General features: G+C 39.2%; 1 protein-coding gene across 1 annotated transcript in view; it reads right to left on the reverse strand.

Annotated features, from left to right (window-relative positions):
* Positions 1 to 491: 491 nt before the first annotated feature.
* The window catches only part of LOC119781964 (carbohydrate sulfotransferase 8-like), a 260,726-nt gene continuing 244,031 nt past the window's right edge, over positions 492 to 17,186 (reverse strand). The window contains exons 3-5 of the mRNA XM_038282626.1: positions 9,868 to 9,905; positions 2,072 to 4,049; positions 492 to 958 (exon numbers count right to left, since the gene is read on the reverse strand). Coding sequence (XP_038138554.1) covers positions 2,997 to 4,049; positions 9,868 to 9,905 — 1,091 coding nt within the window. The 3' untranslated portion in view covers positions 492 to 958; positions 2,072 to 2,996. The remainder of the gene's footprint in view (positions 959 to 2,071; positions 4,050 to 9,867; positions 9,906 to 17,186) is intronic.

Consider the following 17,186-nt stretch of genomic DNA (forward strand, 5'->3'; position numbering starts at 1 on the left):
CAAACTAACCAGGTCCTAAGTTAAAAGTAATTGCCCCCTGAATACTAAATTGTCCCATCCTTTTGATTTGGTGATTCTTAACTAAAAATTGTAACATCCAACAAGCTTTTTGTGATAAATTCCAGGCAGGCATTTGTATTTAGAAAAAAGGGCCACCCTGCATATTTGTATTTTTGAAGGTTTTTGAGCTGAAAATGGCTTTAAGTCATGTTCCAGAATCTCAGTTGTATTTAAAGATACATAGTCACGTTATACTCCTATACCAAAAATACTGAAGTCCTTTTGATTCTGATAAAATAAGGCTATATACTCCAAGCATCTGTCCTAATGGTGTTAGACTGTCCTTTTTTAGCCTAAACAGAACCTCAGCACTGAGCATAATGAGCTGACATAAACAGATATGGCGCCATCTACTGGCAGTACAGCCGAACTACCAGAAAGCCAGATGGTGGCCAAGAAATTGCCTACTAAATAAGTTCCAACAGTGAAATCCAACACGTCTGACGGCTTAAAAACATTACTAATGTAACACCAGTAGCACTGTTAGCAAGGAAATGTTCTCACGTGTCGATTAACTTTGATATCGGAAAGCTTCCTGAACAGTCAGACCGTTTTCTCGGTGCAACTCCAGTCATCGTGTGCCTTTTTACACTTAATCTTGGACTTTTCACTTTTTTCACAACTACACTGGTAGTTTCACAATCGCTCCATTGCTTCGGCTTATTGACCAAATATACTCATGTGCAGAAATGTAATCCAAGTCACATGATGTGGTTATTGTAAATATACACAGAATGGCTTTATTTACCATCAAACTGACTAAAATAAAGCTTAAAGGACATTAAAAACCCAAATACAACGCCAGTAAAAGGTTATAATTTGTCATAAAAAGGCTATGTGCAACCACATTGAGTTAATGGTAATAATAAAAAAAAAATCTATTATTGTGACTATGTACCTTTAAAGGCACACTATGCAACATTTTTCAGTTAATTAATGTGTTCCATAACGTTTTGGATGATTAAATGAGTCATTTCAGGTTGAACAAAGGTATTCTCGGCCGCCCTGGTGGTCTGTGGGGGAAATACTGCACTTGCAATTGCAGGAGCACCGACCCGCACCCACAGGCTCAGAAGTCTCGCGAGAGTCGGTCTTGCTTTACGGCGAGAACTGCTACACCCACCAGTTAAAAGCATGCTCGTTGCTAGCACAGTGGCGATCTTTGTGCAGTGCTGCTTTCACACCGGACGCAGCAAAATCACGTCTGCTGCTTCCTTTTTGCTTCTTGTACCAGTTAGTTCTGACGCGCGGCTGAAGCAGCTTTGCTGCTCTGGCTGCGCGGTGCAAACGTGTGTCTGACGCGCGTTGGGCGGAGCTTCACTATCCTTTCTCTGCCTTGCAGCTATATTTGCTGTGATCAGTGGGAAGAAAGTAGTTTTAATATGTGTTTAAGTGAGAAAATCCACCTGAAAACGTAATCAGTGCCGTCAGTTCATTCAGATTATCATCCTGCCTTACAATGTTTTTTCTGTCGGAGCCGCTCAGACCCCCACATACCAGCGGTGCGCCGACAGTAGGAATCCCTTCATCAGCAGCCTCTGGCCGGGTCGCCTCCTCGCGGTTCACCGCGGCAGCTGGTAGGTGTTTTTCATCTAAATAATCCAAACTGCAGGCAGCAGGATAATAAAAGCGAACATATTCTGCCGCAGATTTCTGCATTTTCAGTTAATTTAGGCGTCAATAAACTGTTTAAGAGGAGCGATCATAGCGCTCTGATCATCAGCGCTGTGTCTCTCTCCCTGCCAGCTCCCAGATCAGCTTCTCTGATTGGTTGACGCAGCGCGTCGAGCAGCAAAAATTAAATTTTTCCATCTCGCAGCAGCAGCGCGTTTGCGGCACGTCAGATGCTTAGTCATTCGTTGCTTTCGCCTGTCTGCTAAGCTCAAAACAATCGCGCCTGGCTTGACGGAGAAACCAGGAGAACAGCTGAGCATATTTACGACAGTGCACTTTTACTTTCGCCCTCTGGGGGGAGCCTCGCTGGAAAATCAACACCGGTTGCATAGTGTACCTTTAAGTCTAGACTGACTAGACCCCTCAAAAACCTTTATTGTTTTGAGACATTAAAGGTGAAGTTTCTGGTGAACTTTGGGGGAAAGTTTTTCGGCTGTGTAACAGAAAGGCCTGTGAACAGATCACAAACTGTTGGTTGGGTATTTTCTCCTTCTGGAGTTATCCAGTATCAGAAATTCATTAAAAGTAGCCATATTGGTCCGGAAGCAGCCCCAGTCCGTCACACTATCACCACCATGTTCGATGATTTGTACGGTCATATCTATTCTGAAGCGCTCTTGGCTTTATGTTAAATAAAACAGGATACACACCTCCACAAAAGTCCAGGTTTGTCTCGTCGCTTTAGAGACTGTTCTTGCTCAGCATTAGTTTCCACTTTGCACACATCCCATTACTTTTTTTTAACAAGCTGTCTTCCTTTTCTTTTAGACTGAGATGGTGTGTGAAACTATTCAAGAACTTTTAGCCAATTTCATGTTGTCAAACAACTTTATATTAAAGAAAAGTCTTTGTTCTCTGGGATTGACAGTATCAGGGCATGGCTTCGACATAGTCAGTTCATCATTTAACAAATGCAGAAATTCATTTTTTGGAAATCACAGTTGGTTTAGATAGGTTTTTTCTTTTTTCTCAATGCACTTTCAAACTGCCTTCTGATTTACTCAGGATATTTTCATTTAATAAAAACAGTAGTTTTTTTAAGAGCACTCTCATTTCTATTGCCCATAACTACCTACATCTATAACAACTTCCACTTAATCTAGGATTAATGTCCATAAAGTCTAAAACTTTGAAAAAAAAACATTTTTGTCAATTTGGTACCAAATGATATGACTGATTATGTTTTTGTGGTTAAGATCAATATCACTGTATAGATGCAGATGTGGAATGTAACTGATTACAGAGCAATGGCACATGACAGATTAGTAAAGATCATTAAAAGGCTTGGAGTAGTTAAACATCAGATAGTCCATGTAGTAGAAGTCATAAACTCTCTGTCTCTCCATTAAGCTAAGTTGAGAAAAGTATCTTTCTGTGATTCCTTTAGAGGTCCGTGCATCTTTTGGATTCCTGTCTTTAAAACTAGGTAGCTTCAGGGTTTGCGGTGCTCCGATCATCCGCAGGAGAAAGTCAGACTCCTCCTCCATGTTCTCAAACTTACCGATCAGGTCGTAGTCTATGAGACAGGGGTGGCAGAGCTTGTTCATCTGCTCCCAGTGGATGTCCATTCCCACCGGCCGGTGGCCATCCAGCAAGTACTGGACAAACTCCTTGAATGTTACCCCATTGCCAGTTTGAAGGGCTTCTGCAGATGGGGTCACCCTGTACTTTGATATGATGGGTTTTCCAAACAGTTTGTGGTAGTAGTCGTTGGGATTCTCAAACTTGTCCCTGTATGCCGAGACGACTCTATCGAGGGGCTCGCGCACAAACATGAATTTTTTATAGGTTTGTAGACGGTGCATGATTTCCTTTTGGTCGTACCTGTTGAGGGTCTTGAGGAACCCTCCGTAGTGTACCTGTTCATGTTTAAGACTGTCCGGGTTGGATGCCTTCCCCGACAGCACTATAAGGGTTCTTTTCCAGTTGGAACAACCTGATTTGGGCACCTCACAGTACAGTACTTTGTATTTATCCTCCACATATATGTACTTCACATGATTAGGGGTGATTGTCCTGGAGATGCCGCTTTTATATTTTGCACACATGTTCTTCATTACCTGCTTCCTTGTTTCTACTATCCTGAAGAGGTTAGTAGAGCTTTCTTCTAGAGTAGAACCAGGAGGAGAAGTTAGTGAGACATTTTTGCTGTGAATGATCTGAGGACTTGTTTTCAGTAGTTTGCGTTGTCTCTTGGTAATTTGAGGGGAGCTGATTTCCTGCTCCTGAGAGACGGTTGCAGCTTTCAGTTTGCTCTCCTCAACGTTCGGGTGCTGCATTGGGGAGACGGGGTTGGCTTCTGCAGCTTGGAGGCCCTGATGGAAAGAGACGGAATGAAAAAGTAGCAGACATTGTTAAATCAAAAATTAAAAGAGAACACTTTGTGCTACGAAACATGCATGCAAAAGTGTACAACACTTCTTCTGCAGAGTTTTATGAAAAAAAAAAAATCTGCCACTTGATGGTGCTGTTTAACCATTGCTGTAAAAAAGGTCTGACTTGGTTAACTGCAAATGTCACACAGAGCTCAATGCAGTCCGTGACCTATCAATAAACAGAGCTGTAAGATCATATAAACACCTAATGGGGAATGTAAATTAGAATCATCTACTGCCTGATTACCATCAGATGACAGCTCAGGCCCTAACAATTTCTGACATTTTAGTTCAATTAAATGCTGTAATGACACCATTAAGCCAACGGACTAGATGTATAATTTTAGCTTTACAACAGACAACATGACGAGGACGTCATACATCTCAGGTTCTTGTCTTTTGACTTAAAAGGCCACATTTTTTTTTTTTATCTGGGGGGAGTAAAATGGGGGTTTCCTCCCTGTCTGTTTAATTTTCAAGACTAGCGAGACACTGGGAAGCTATCTGGCTGGATCCCTCTCTTTAGGGCTTGCAGTGCTGTAAGTCTCTACTTGCTGTGATGAATACCGCAGACTAAAGGAGAAGGGAAATGTACAGCCGAAAGCATAAAAACCTTGTTGATGAATCATCTGCAAGCACCACAGTCCATCTCTTTCTTACTCTTGAAATACCTGGAAACTGTGCTGCAAGTTGCCCAGCTGATTAGTCATAATGTCATTACATCATTTATTGTAATCTTGGATATTTAACATATCTTTTGATGGAAAAATTAAAGAAAATCGGCCTATATTCATCAAACTTAAGGTAATTAAAAAAGAGAACGGAAGCATCAAAGTTAGTACCTGAGAAATATTTTTGATTGGATGAATTGAGGCAAGATTGGTAGATTGTCCCTTTCTTCTATTTTTTATGATGATATTTAATGACAAACGTCTGCTTATATCGGAAATGTTAGAAATCATTCAGTAAAAAAAAAATGCATGGCTTAACTGAAGAACTCTGGAAGCTGTGGTTGACTTAGACTTAGATTTTATTTGTCATTTTGTTAACACAAGTGTAAAAACAAAAATAAATTTCATTTGGAAACAGCTATCTGGACAATTTCATCTTTTGTAAAAGTGCAGCCTTGAAAAATAGTAAAAATGACTGTTAATTTACAGTTCTAACATTTTTTTTGTTGTTGTTTGGTTGTCAGACTTTACCAGTAAAATGTAAAGCAGTTGAAAGAATAACCTGCAGATCTTCACATGTTTTCAGTTTATTTAGTAAAACCAACAAGAAAAAGGTTTTTTATAATAAAGCTTAAATATCATCACTAATTATACATCACATATCTTTCAGTTTTAAAAAAAAGTATTATACTCATGACATTGTTACTTTTAAAAAGGCCTACTTACTTATTGATAAATTTTGTGTAGTTATGGCTGTTAAATACATAAAAATCTAATTGTTTGTATTCGGCATATCACAACAGTAATATCCTTAATATTATTATCTATAGGTGTTATATTTACATGTTCAATGGACCTAGAGCGAGTTTTATGTGAAATAAAATATGCTTTTTCTGCATAATATAAAAATTATACTTTAAGGTTGTTTTTGTTTTTGCATTTGTTCCTTGTTGAAACTACATTACCTGTAGTTTCTACAAAGAAATTACGGTAAATTATTTTACCATGGAGTTTGAGTAAAAATAACAGAATATGTTGACAGAAAACAAACAAAACTGTTAATAAACAGTGTTTTTTTGAATGTCATTATTTTACAGTCATTTTCTGTCAAATCTACTGAAATTGTTTATAGTGAACACAAGCTTTGTTTATTAGCTATGTTTCTTTTTACACATTTTTATAGTATATGAAAAAGGGTGAATTTCAGGCAAAAACAGACATTGGCACATTTAGTTATAAATAGAACAAGTTTCCTTAAAAAATGTCAGAATAGATAGACTAGATATACGACCTGGACCCACAAAATAAAAAACTTTGTATATCTTTTAAGGCAAGAGCCTTCGATAAATTGTTCTTTAAGTTGGAAAATTAAAAAGAAAAATCCACAAGTTTGGATACAATGGAAATAGTTCATCTAATCTATTCCTGTTGTTGCAGGACAACTGCAGTGTTTGGTAAAAAAAAAAGATCGGTAAAGAAACATCTTATAAGACAGATCAGGAAGAGTTTTACAGATGTTAATGTGCAGATTAAAAAAAGGCAATGAGATAAGCAAAAAAAAAAATGTTCAGATGAATCCTGCTAACTTTTGGAAATAACTTTGAAAGAATTCTTATCTGTTGGCTAAATCCAACATATTTCACTATTCAGTAATGAGGGCACCACATCTGGGAGGAGCCACATATCAAACTAAGTTCAGTAAGTTAAGAAAAGTAGCTCTGAGATCAGCCAAATCATGTAATCTGACATTTTTGAAATGTATAAACTGCATACATTTTTATGACAAATAATTGCATCCTGCTGGTGTTGTATTTCTTTTTTAATCTTTTAAGCTTTATTTTTACTCAATTTATTAGAAATTAAAGCCTTTCTATGAGCATTTGCAATAATAAATCATGTGACAGGGATAATGTCACTGCGCAGGAGTACAATGGATCAACAAGTCGAAGCAATGGAGGCGAGCGAGTGTTGAACTACAGTACCAATGTAGAGGAGAAACAAAAAGAAAAGTCCGAGATCAAGTGTATAAAAATAGAAAGAAGAGGGATAAAACTAGGAAAACAGTTTGACCATTGGAGTTCACGAAAGCTAGAGCTAAAGCTCAGGAAGGATTCTGATGTTGAAGTCGATAGACACCTGAGTACATGTCCTAACAAGCAGGACAATTGTTACTGCTAGTGGATGGCGCCATGTCTGTTTATGTCTGTCAGCTCACTGCACCCAATGCTGGGGTTCTATTTAGGCTCAAAAAGGATGATAAAAACACTCTCAGGATGGATATGTCACACTGCAAAAACAATCTAAAAATAAGTAAAAGAATTCTTAAATTTAGTGTTTTTATGCTTAATTTGAGCAGGTTAATAAGGTGGTTTGCCAATAGAATCGGTATATTTACTCTTAAAATATGAAAATTAGATAAAATCCACCTGAAATAAGAGAATACTTTTTTTTTTCTTTTTTTAAATGTGAATTGTCTTGTACCATTAGCAAAGTGTCTCACTTACTTCCTTAATTCAAGAAAAAATGCACTTATTTTAAGAGAAAAATTACTTATTTAGATTTAAATCTTTTGCGGTGAGTATATAGTCTTATTTTATCATAATCAACTGGATTGAGTTTTTTTCAGACTAGGCATATATCTACCTAATATTTTGTTTCCACCTGTTAGCTTGAGCTTGCCTCAAAATAAATCACTGGTCCTAAAAAAAATATTTTTTACCTAACAGTTTAAAATCTGGAAGAAAAAAAAGCTTCTCTTGATTAGGCTAATATAGGGACAGAACTATAAAACCACATATCAGAGAATGTCTATGAAACAGTTTAATGAAGAAAGAATACGTCCTAAATACATGTCTGGAAAATGCAATCTTGGAAATGTAATTTGGGTTTCTGCTGCCTAGTGAGTCTGAAGTTTTAATTAAGTTAAGTATTTCTTTCCTTAAAACATAGACTTTAAACGCCTAATGCAGGCTGTCAGCTCTATAGTTCCAAATGTTTCACTCTTCATAAATGTTTTTCCAAGACCTCTACTTCTTTAATGAGGTTAGTGCTTCCTCTAAACCTGCTGCATCAAACCCTACATAAAAAAAAAAAAAGCTGTGTGTACATTGTAGAAGCACAATTCTAAAGGAGGACAAAGTACATTTTAAAGTAGTTCAAGGAGTTAAAAAGTAAAAAAAATAGCTTAAATATGTGTCAATAATAACTTTAAATGTTATGAAATACTTAACTGGACTGTGGTGAACATACACTCACCGGCCACTTTATTAGGTACCCCATGCTAGTAACGGGTTGGACCCCCTTTTGCCTTCAGAACTGCCTCAATTCTTGGTGGCATAGATTCAACAAGGTGCTGGAAGCATTCCTCAGGGAGTTTGGTCCATATTGACATGATGGCATCACACAGTTGCCGCAGATTTGTCGGCTGCACATCCATGATGCGAATCTCCCGTTCCACCACATCCCAAAGATGCTCTATTGGATTGAGATCTGGTGACTGTGGAGGCCATTTGAGTACAGTGAACTCATTGTCATGATCAAGAAACCAGTCTAAGATGATTCCAGCTTTATGACATGGCGCATTATCCTGCTGAAAGTAGCCATAAGAAGTTGGGTACATTGTGGTCATAAAGGGATGGACATGGTCAGCAACAATACTCAGGTAGGCTGTGGCGTTGCAACGATGGTCAATTGGTACCAAGGGGCCCAAAGAGTGCCAAGAAAATATTCCCCACACCATGACACCACCACCACCAGCCTGAACCGTTGATACAAGGCAGGATGGATCCATGCTTTCATGTTGTAGACGCCAAATTCTGACCCTACCATCCGAATGTCGCAGCAGAAATCGAGACTCATCAGACCAGGCAACGTTTTTCCAATCTTCTATTGTCCAATTTCGATGAGCTTGTGCAAATTGTAGCCTCAGTTTCCTGTTCTTAGCTGAAAGGAGTGGCACCCGGTGTGGTCTTCTGCTGCTGTAGCCCATCTGCCTCAAAGTTCGACGTACTGTGCGTTCAGAGATGCTCTTCTGCCCACCTTGGTTGTAACAGGTGGTTATTTGAGTCACTGTTGCCCTTCTATCAGCTCGAACCAGTCTGACCATTCTCCTCTGACCTCTGGCATCAACAGGGCATTTCCGCCCACAGAACTGCCGCTCACTGGATGTTTCTTCTTTTTCGGAGCATTCTCTGTAAACCCTAGAGATGGTTGCGCGTGAAAATCCCAGTAGATCAGCAGTTTCTGAAATACTCAGACCAGCCCTTCTGGCACCAACAATCATGCCACGTTCAAAGTCACTCAAATCACCTTTCTTCCACATACCGATGCTCGGTTTGAACTGCAGGAGATTGTCTTGACCGTGTCTACATGCCTAAATGCACTGAGTTGCCGCCATGTGATTGGCTGCTTAGAAATTAAGTGTTAATGAGCAGTTGGACAGGTGTACCTAATAAAGTGGCCGGTGAGTGTACATTATGTGAATAAGCAGTGACACGCCAAGCATGAAGGTTTACTGTAAGCTGCTTTTGAAGTAACTTTGTGTGACCAAAATATTATTGTATGACTATTTCATTTGTATTATGTCAGATAATGTTTTTTGATTAGATTTTTTACTTTTATGTCTTCATATTTTATTTATCAATTAAATACTGTTGCAAATAAATTATTCCAGTAACTAAGTCATAATTCAAAGTACATGTTATTTCTTGCATTAGCTGAAATGCAATAGGAAAAAGTTCCTGCATTGATCTTAAAAACATGTTTTTCAGTCTTTTGCAACTTAAATGTCTATGAAATGATATCTGTGAAATGGATTCTGCATATAAGAGGGGAAAAAATGAAAAGCAACCAGAGAAAATTTCTATTATGAGAGGAAACGAAAGTGTAAGAAAGGAGCCTGTCCTTGGTAAAGTAGGATTGTCTACTGAGTAAAGCGACTGCAGGGACAGTGTAGGGTCAGCCTCTCTACACAGATGTTATCAGATTCGCTGAGAGGTACAAGGCTGACAATCACTTTTCTCTCCCTCCAACAGATAACAAGTCACAAGAACCTGCGTGACTGTGTGCTGGGAGAAGTCATTACGTACCTCTTTGGACTGCCGTGGAGAGCTTTGGAACATCGCTCCTAGTGAGACACAAGGGAAGAGAAGGCACATATGTCAGCGCTTAAGCAGAAAGCTTGCATTTTCATCCAATCGGCAGACAATTATATTAAGAAATGGGGCGCTAGCAGTGCTAAGGTATGCTCAGGTCATAAACAGCTGCAGTTGTGTAACCTCTAGTTTTCAATCATACAGTTTTACTGCAACCTATTGCTGTGCACTGCCAGTAAAATGGCTTAAAGGAGTCTTACATTTATTTATGTCAATTTAAAACATGAGTAGTTTCATGAAAACCTTTACAGGCATTTTCCATACATTCCTCGAGTTACTGCACACAATTTTTTTTATTTTATTACAGATGCAATGATGGACACACTAAAATATGTAGCACTTATGAGCTCTTATTTTAAAACATTGTGTTTCCTAGGCGTTTTATTACATGTTTGTGTACTCTCAGTGATACTCTCATCTGCCCATGCAAAGTTGTGACTTCATAAGCTTTTATGATTAGGTACTTCCCATCCCTTTGGATTTCTTCTGCTCAAACTTTAATACAAAATGACAACTTGATGATTACTCAGGTAGAGGATTGGTGACAACATGATCAGTATTAGGGATGAGCATGCAAAAGTGTGAAAAAGATTAGTCGTACTCAATGTGGAGGCAGAAGAAAAACACAATAGTAAAACGGATGGTGACTGAACATGCAGAGGGCCAAAAATTGGTGAGGAAAAAAGGTAAAAGATCGAATTTGCTGTTTGGCGATGGAGATGGGGAGAGCGTTTCTGTGTCTCTTTTGGGACAGGTGCGATGTGTTTTGGCAGATGCGCGGCAGACAGACAGACGATGCGTTTAGTGGTCCTTCTCCAGCTGGACGTCTTCTTTCCTGAGGTTCTCCCATCATGCTGATATGTAATCAAAGTGACAGCTCTGAGTGGGGCTGCATGGCTGTTGATTTGGGGGGTGGGGTGGGGGGGTTGAAGACACCTCTGGCTGAGTGGCTTGTCACTTCTAATTTGAGGGTGGAAGTGATAGGAACCTGCATGGTGGTGGTGGTGGTGGGGCTTTGGGGAAGGGGGGGGGGGTGTTGACGCAAACCACAAACCTCCCTTAAGAAATGAGATGTGCACAACCCTAACGTACACTTAGACACGCCTCAGTGGGGCAGGAATAAAACATGTTGCTCTGCTCTGGGTTTAAATTAGTATGCGCTGCCAACCCTGCTGTTGCTGTGCTGCGGCGGCGCTGATTCTTTGTCGCCTTTTCTCTGAACAACAACTACAGAATAGAGAAATAAAAGAGAGGGTTTTCTGAGGGCTACGGCCTTTGACATTGTCTCGTATTGTTTGGATGCTGGTGTATTATTTAATCACCTCACCCTAATGGCAGTACACGCAGGCTGTGCATCTTTGATTTCAGTTCACATTTCCACACAGGGGAAACCATGCATATTTATCAGAACAAAGATACCATTGCCACGGAAGCACATTAGAGAGCAGTGAAAGCGACGATCTTTCTGTGTGTCTGCTGTCATGAACAGATAAAGCCGATTGTAGCCCAGCAGAAATGATAAAAACACATGCTTGGATATTGATCTTTGGGAACCCTATCAAAGCGGTAATTGAAATCTCGATGGATTTAACAGGTTTTGTCTAAAACAGCTTGTGTCTGCTCCTTTTTAAAGGTTTCAATATGTAAACCTTTAAACATCACAAGGTTTTACTCAGAGCTCATGCAGTACATTACTAATGAGAAGTTTACATCCAATTATTCGGAGTGTTACTGTTACAGAAAATCGCGGGTGTCAGAAAAGATTTGTAAAAGAAAAGAAAAAAAAAGAAAATGTCGGAATTTATTGTGGATTTTCTTCAGTTTTCTCAGGTATGAAAATAGATAAATAAGTCCTGCCATTGGTTCCCCAATTTACTAAATGAACTTGCTACAATAAAGTGCCATGAAAGATCCTAGCTATGTTATTTAGTTTCCTAAATTAACTTTCATGTATTATCTATATATTTTTTAAAGGGTTGAGGTTGGAACACGCTACAGGTGACAAATATTCCCTTTTATTTATCTAAAACCAATTTCAACTGAGTTTTTGCTCAAGGTCCTTCCCTTAACCCGGCTCTGGCCAAGTTTAAAAACCTACATGTTAATTTATATAAAGTTTGAGTTTGTAGCTCCCTTTGTTTAAATCAGACCATGATGCTACGACCACCATGCCTCACACTTGGCACAGTGTTCTAGGGTTTAAAGAAACTCATTTTGACCCCTTTAAAACCTGCTTCATGTCATGCTGATGTTAAACTCACCTTAGTGTAATGCATTACAACAATGTTTCAGGTGCTTTTATTCAGGGAAGTTATACTTTGGGTTGGGTTAAAGTGACACCATGTAACTTTTAGCCACTAAGCTAAATAGGCGACTTTATTTAGGGAGCCCAGATGGAGCAACAATATGCATCAAGTGCTGCTTACCAACCTGTAAAGTCATTTAAGACATCTCTATCTAAGCAAAGCCTTGATCAAAGGTTGTGCAGTGTCTGCAAAAAAAAGCTTTGAAGGGATAAAATAATTCAAACTAAGCTTCAAATGCTAAATTATAAACTCAACCATATTGAAAATATATAACCTATGCTTAAAAATTCACTTAATTTGTTTGTTGCACAATCACTCCATCCTACTAAAAGCATAATAAAAAGGCACCATTAAAAGCCCCAAATGAGTTTAATGTCATACATGCTTAGGGTGAGAGAGGGTAGACTTCTGATTTCAAAATAGAATGATGATACTTCGGCTCTTTAAAAATCAAATTTTTTCTCCATAGTAAAAAAGGGAACAATTTGAATGAAAAAGAGACAATCCTAAAAAACAGAGCTTAACATTTGGGCCACGATTGTCCCATTGGCAACAGTCTGAGTAGATTAAGTCATTTAGAAAATGAACCCGACAGAAGGTTGAAGACAGAGTTGGAAATGCTGACTCTGACAGAGCAATCCACTCTTAAGTTGGGAACCAAAATTACATTTCATGAGGGGAACATTTGTTTTATGACAGAGCATAAATGAAACGAGTTATATAACTGAATTTCAGGGGGATTTGTAAACAGCATCTTTTTCTCTGTACCATCCACTTGGTGTGGCTAATAGTTTCCATTTGATTGCAATTTCACACTCAGTCAATTCTACTCAGTATAAGTATGCTATTGATTTTCAGCACTGTGCAGTCAAAGAGTAATAAATAGTTCAAAAGAGAAACTTAATCGTGAGAGAAACAGCAATCTAGGCTTTTAAATTTGTATAGTTGTTGATATATTTTTATTTTGTTGTGCAAAAGAGGACCAAATTATATTTTTTCTTTCTGAATGATTTTGATTATTTAAACAAAGGCAACAGCAATTTAGAAACAAATAGGTAAAATGGGTTATTGACTATGTTAAAATGACTTTAACATGGTTATAAAAATCAACTCATCCTCATACTTTCTCAGAAAAATTGGGTCTGAAGCATAAATGAATGCTTATTTCTTTCCAAAAACCTTTTTAGTTATTAGTTATAAAGAGATCACTTTAAAAAGTGAATGAAGACTGCAGAAACAGGGCTTTAAAACTAAGATTAGCCTAACAAGCTAAACATATTATTACCACAGCTGTCCAAACACGGTATTGGAGCCTGATGAACCTGTTCAGGTTTGGCCATGTTTGAGAGTTGTTTATGTTTTCAATATTTTTCACAGTTTTTTTCTAAAGTACATAAATACTGACTGGACGAGGTGAACTGAGGCTGTTCAACCAGCTAACAGCAACATTTAGCAATGGGAAACTGCTTCATGTCATACAGACAATTAGTTAAAGGGAGTCTAAAATAAGTTAACCAAAAGGAGGGATTTCTTTTTAATGTCAGTGTTAGAAATCCAGTTTGTGTGGGTTGTGTTTTTGTGTCTTTCTCTCCCTCCACCACTAGGTGGAGTCTTTGTTTTTCGCTGAGCCTAACCTAGTTTTTGTCTTTGCCTTTTCGGCAGGAAGCCTTCCTGCATGCTGGATGTTAGGCCTTCTCCCCCTGGAAGGATTGTTTGATTCTCACACTGAGCAGGGGATAAACCTCCACAAGTTCTGTTCAAGTCCTCCTGTATTCCCAAGTGACAGTCCGCTCAATAGCTCCTCAGGGTCTAACCAAGTCTACACCTGTCTGCCCTCCAACGAGTCTCAACCTCTGGAAAAACCCACACCGACTGGATTCTGGGAGGAAAGTTTTCTCCACTAACGTGAGTCCCGTTTTCTCTGTCTCTCCAAGTCATCGTTCAAAGGTCCCACGGATCCTGAACTAACCACTGATACTTCCCTTCCCTCTTACAGTTCCGGTTTACCAGTTCACTGTGTTTCCTGAATCCAACCCCGCTTGGATTCAGGAATAAACCTGTTCAAACTTTTACCCCTGGTTATCTGAGTGGTTTACTGCATGTGGGTCAGATCTCTCAAGAAAATCATGACAGTCAGAACATTTCATAATAACACAGCATAACACTACCTCCACATTTATTGTTAAACCTTATTATGTTTCCAACCGTCACGATCTCTTGTTTTGTCTTGTATGGGAAAGTCACAAATCTTAAGTTTATAGGTAAAAACTTAAAAGAAAGACAAATAACTATTGTATTTAATTAGAGAAATTGTGTCTTGGCCAAACTAACCGTGTGAAAGATAATAAATGCATTTTTGTTTAAATTTCACAGACTCCATGTAAGCTCCTATACAGCCAGACCTCTATAATCACTGTTTGACAACAGGAAGTAGGCTAAAACATCTCTAGATGCGGTTTTTAGGCTCTGGTAGAAAAACCACAGGGAGAGGCTAATGGAGAAAACATTGAACAGTGGTAAAACCTCCCAGGAGCAGTAGGCGTACTGAAATTACTCACAGACGACTCTAAAGAAACCAGATCAACATCTAGAGCACAGCAGGCCTCAGATAAAGTTGGTTTACATGATTCAGCAGTAAGATAGAGATGAGAAAACAATGGTGTCCTTTAAATAGTTCTAGGAACTGAGTGAAAAATACTGCTGAACAAAAACAACCCAATCGTTTGTCTCACTTTGGCTTAAATACATCTTATGATACCCAAGACATTTGGGATAATTTTTAATCAAAAGGTGAATGTGTTAAAAGGGTGTGTGTTTTATCTGGAAAACAAATAACACTGAAACAGTAAAAGTGGAAGGATGAGGGTTTTTCTCTGCTTCCTCAGAACATATAGAACATATCATAATTAATTAGGCCATGAATTCAGATCTCTGTTAGCCAAGCCTTTTTTTGCTGATTTTCAGCTTAAGCGCACATTTTAGTGATGTACTCTAGTTTGGACTTGAATCTGAATGATGCAGTACCTGAAACCGGGATTCCTGATTGTAAAACCCTTAAAATTATTTTTTACAAAATATTACGTGATTAAGGGGAGTGATGGCCTAGTGGTCAGAGCAGAGCGTTTGTGCTCTGAGAAGGTTACAAGTACCTGGTTTAAGCCCCAATGCTTCCACTCTGGGTCCCTGAACAAGACCCTTAATCCCACACTGCTCCCGGGGCGCCACACAATGGCAGCCCACTGCTCCCCAAGGGGATCGGTCAAATGCAGAGATCCTAGTCCTAAATCTTAAAAGTTTACCAATTATATTACTGTATGTAGAATAAGTTCAATAACAGTAAACTGTTTACCTCCAAATGATATAGCAGACTCAGCACATAGAAAATAGCATTTAGCCAACAAGGCTTAAGTGCAAAAAAAGAAGAAAGAGAGTCTCTAAATGGTGCATTATTGTTTAAAATAGCTTGTTTTCATTAAGTGCCCTGACTTACAAAAACAACAAGAAATTTTCCTCATGTAATATTAGGGATACTTTGCACAAGTAAAATTAAAAAGTACAACACTGCAAACTATTCCTAAAAGTATATTTTTTTTCACAAAATTACCCAATATAACCTACATTGAGTAACTTTGAAAATCTAATTTAGTCTTAAAAAACATTAGAACTCAGAATAACACAAAAGTCACCAAACTGAAAGAAATACACTCACCGGCCACTTTATTAGGTACACCTGTCCAACTGCTCATTAACACTTTCTAAGCAGCCAATCACATGGCGGCAACTCAGTGCATTTAGGCATGTAGACACGGTCAAGACAATCTCCTGCAGTTCAAACCGAGCATCGGTATGGGGAAGAAAGGTGATTTGAGTGACTTTGAACGTGGCATGATTGTTGGTGCCAGAAGGGCTGGTCTGAGTATTTCAGAAACTGCTGATCTACTGGGATTTTCACGCACAACCATCTCTAGGGTTTACAGAGAATGGTCCGAAAAAGAAGAAACATCCAGTGAGCGGCAGTTCTGTGGGCGGAAATGCCTTGTTGATGCCAGAGGTCAGAGGAGAATGGTCAGACTGGTTGGAGCTGATAGAAGGGCAACAGTGACTCAAATAACCACCCGTTACAACCAAGGTGGGCAGAAGAGCATCTCTGAACGCACAGTACGTTGAACTTTGAGGCAGATGGGCTACAGCAGCAGAAGACCACACCGGGTGCCACTCCTTTCAGCTAAGAACAGGAAACTGAGGCTACAATTTGCACAAGCTCATCGAAATTGGACAATAGAAGATTGGAAAAACGTTGCCTGGTCTGATGAGTCTCGATTTCTGCTGCGACATTCGGATGGTAGGGTCAGAATTTGGCGTCTACAACATGAAAGCATGGATCCATCCTGCCTTGTATCAACGGTTCTGGCTGGTGGTGGTGGTGTCATGGTGTGGGGAATATTTTCTTGGCACTCTTTGGGCCCCTTGGTACCAATTGACCATCGTTGCAACGCCACAGCCTACCTGAGTATTGTTGCTGACCATGTCCATCCCTTTATGACCACAATGTACCCAACTTCTGATGGCTACTTTCAGCAGGATAATCCGCCATGTCATAAAGCTGGAATCCTCTCAGACTGGTTTCTTGATCATGACAATGAGTTCACTGTACTCAAATGGCCTCCACAGTCACCAGATCTCAATCCAATAGAGCATCTTTGGGATGTGGTGGAACGGGAGATTCGCATCATGGATGTGCAGCCGACAAATCTGCGGCAACTGTGTGATGCCATCATGTCAATATGGACCAAACTCCCTGAGGAATGCTTCCAGCACCTTGTTGAATCTATGCCACCAAGAATTGAGGCAGTTCTGAAGGCAAAAGGGGGTCCAACCCGTTACTAGCATGGGGTACCTAATAAAGTGGCCGGTGAGTGTATATCCACCACTCTGCTCTCGGTCTAA

Source organism: Cyprinodon tularosa, unplaced genomic scaffold (genome assembly GCF_016077235.1).
Source record: "Cyprinodon tularosa strain WSP-4 unplaced genomic scaffold, ASM1607723v1 ctg186, whole genome shotgun sequence".
Taxonomy (NCBI): domain Eukaryota; kingdom Metazoa; phylum Chordata; class Actinopteri; order Cyprinodontiformes; family Cyprinodontidae; genus Cyprinodon; species Cyprinodon tularosa.